The 2,500-nt window shown below is 37.1% G+C and overlaps 1 protein-coding gene across 1 annotated transcript in view; it reads right to left on the reverse strand.

Annotated features, from left to right (window-relative positions):
* LOC125027730 (beta-glucuronidase-like) overlaps nt 1-2,500 on the reverse strand; it is a 14,775-nt gene that overhangs the window by 6,878 nt on the left and 5,397 nt on the right. The window contains 9 exon segments of the mRNA XM_047616837.1: nt 24-167; nt 311-483; nt 612-755; nt 942-1,150; nt 1,327-1,469; nt 1,816-1,942; nt 1,945-1,990; nt 2,161-2,254; nt 2,431-2,500. The exon segment at nt 2,431-2,500 is cut by the window's right edge and continues 19 nt beyond it. Coding sequence (XP_047472793.1) covers nt 24-167; nt 311-483; nt 612-755; nt 942-1,150; nt 1,327-1,469; nt 1,816-1,942; nt 1,945-1,990; nt 2,161-2,254; nt 2,431-2,500 — 1,150 coding nt within the window.

Raw genomic sequence — 2,500 nt, forward strand, 5'->3', positions numbered from 1 at the left:
CTTTGAAAACAAATTCCTCCTACCTGAAATAATCCTTAGCAGCAGCCTCATTAGATCTTGGCTCATTGCCGACACTCCACATGATGACACTTGGACGATTCTTGTCACGCCGGACTAATTCCTGCATGACAGCAATGTGGAGCTCCAGCAACTCCTCACCAAAACCTCTGGCAGAAAGAAGAAAATCATACCATCCTTTACATGAACTTTACAGAGACTTTACTATACACCATGATCATAAAATGGGCAGTCTTGAGTTAGCAATAAACTTTGAGTTAGAAACTGATACTTTAGCATCTAAAGAACATACTTGAGATCAACAGCTGGACTCTCATCCACAATCATGATTCCCTCCTGATCTGCCATGTCCATGATCTCCTCCGCATAGGGGTAGTGAGACGTACGGAAGCTGTTTGCACCCAGCCACTTGAGGAGGCTGAAGTCCTTCACAATCAATGGGTAGTCAACACCTTTGCCCCGGATCTTTGGAATACAAGGGACACAAATCATGAAGATAATATGTCACTAATTAATTTCAAAGAATTTTTAGCTCTTACTCAACCAAACCAGATCAATCATTCAATGCCATCCCTCATCTATACTTCACTTACATCAGAATCTTCATGCCGTCCACAGCCACGCAAGTACAGAGGCTGATTATTGATGGTCAGTGTTGTGGAGTTCCATCCGAGGGTGCGAATACCAACTTTTTGAGGGTAGAGATCCAGCACACCAGATGCATCTGACACTGCTACCTGAGGAAACATGAAGTATAAACAAAGTGACTCTGATTCGTTAAAATAAGCCTCTCTGTCTATCATACTGATATTTTGTTAGTCTGCTCCTATACCCTATACATAAATAATCATAAATATCCATAAATATATATATATATATACACAAACATATATTTAGATATAGATAGATTTAGATATATTTACCATTAATGTATACATATAGCCAGGGTTACTATGCATGAGATAAGGCCACCAAAGACTGGCATTGCTGATCTTAATCGTGCCAACACAGCCCATGGCACTAGTGACATGATCTCCCTCATTATCCAGGAGCTTAACAGAACAGCCCACACTGTCTTCAGTGTGGGGGCCAATCCCAGAGGTGGCCGTAAATATCTTGTAATTAATGATACCTGAAAGACAGACATTGGTTTATTCTTGGGAACATTCTTTCTTGTAGGTATTTTTTTCAATCTTTATTTGTAATTTTATCATAGGGGAAAAATAGGCATGAAAATGGATTCCAAACAAAATATCCAAATTTTATCTAAACACAAAGGAATACATTAATGAATGAATTATTACAAACCTGCAGACCCATCAATGTCAGTATTAACCAATATATCATCAACATATGTTTGTGGAGTTGTGTAAATGTAAACTGGCCGATGAAGACCTGCATAATTGAAAAAGTCAAAGTCTGTCTGCTGCTCAAAGTAGCCTGGAGGATACCTGCAAACAATACATAGCTTAATTTAAACAAATACATAGTAACAAAATAAATTCATACACAAAAGGAGATGATTCTATATTTATTAAATATATTACAGACATTACTTATATCTTGAAATCAGTCTTTTTTTCACATACTATGATCTAATTAGAAATAAATAACATGAACACATGCTAAAAACATTACAAAATAATAATAATTAACTACAATATTAATGAACTAATCCCAACCTAGGTACACTAAACAATCTCTTAATACTCAAATAACCCCAAGCAACGTTTTACAAATGGGGGATCACAACTTCCTTAGCAAAACCAAACACAACCACAAACTCATAGAACTTGCTTGGTAGTGTCGTTGCGGTAGACAATGTTCCCCTGAGGTAACGTGGTGGGTGTCAAAGTGTTGTTAATGGCCACAGTAATGAGGTTTTCCTTCCCGAATTTAAGACCGCTCGATATCTCGCCATTATGGGGAGATGTCCTCCTTCATGGGACGTCACAGCTACGCCATTGATGTACTGAAAAATGGGGAGTCCTTTTTTTCTGAATGATAATTACAATGCAGTTATGGCAATAATATATAGCTATGTAAAAATATTCAAATGAAGAAATTTTCCTTCTGAACTGACAAGAAATATAATCCAAAACAGAGATCTATACTATACTATATATATACTGTAATACTCACAATGATTGAATTATAATGGGCAGATCCAAGACGAAGAACAATTCTCTGCTTGTCTGCTTGCCATCTCACAGGTACGTAAAAAGTGCGATCGTACCTAACAGAAGACAAAGTCAATCATCTCAAGCAGATTCTGACCATAAGTACTGATCAGTGGTTTGTCAACTGATAAAATGCATCATAATCAAATTGCATTTTCTTTAAGCAATGTCAAAATTTGAAAGCATTATTTCAGCTTAATTAACGATATAGACATTATTCACACAGACTCACCATGCCCATCCGATATGGTCTCGAAGGGCTTTATCTTGTGTTATGTCATTGTAGCTACTCGGAACTGCCA

This window comes from Penaeus chinensis, chromosome 1 (genome assembly GCF_019202785.1).
Source record: "Penaeus chinensis breed Huanghai No. 1 chromosome 1, ASM1920278v2, whole genome shotgun sequence".
Taxonomy (NCBI): Eukaryota; Metazoa; Arthropoda; class Malacostraca; order Decapoda; family Penaeidae; genus Penaeus; species Penaeus chinensis.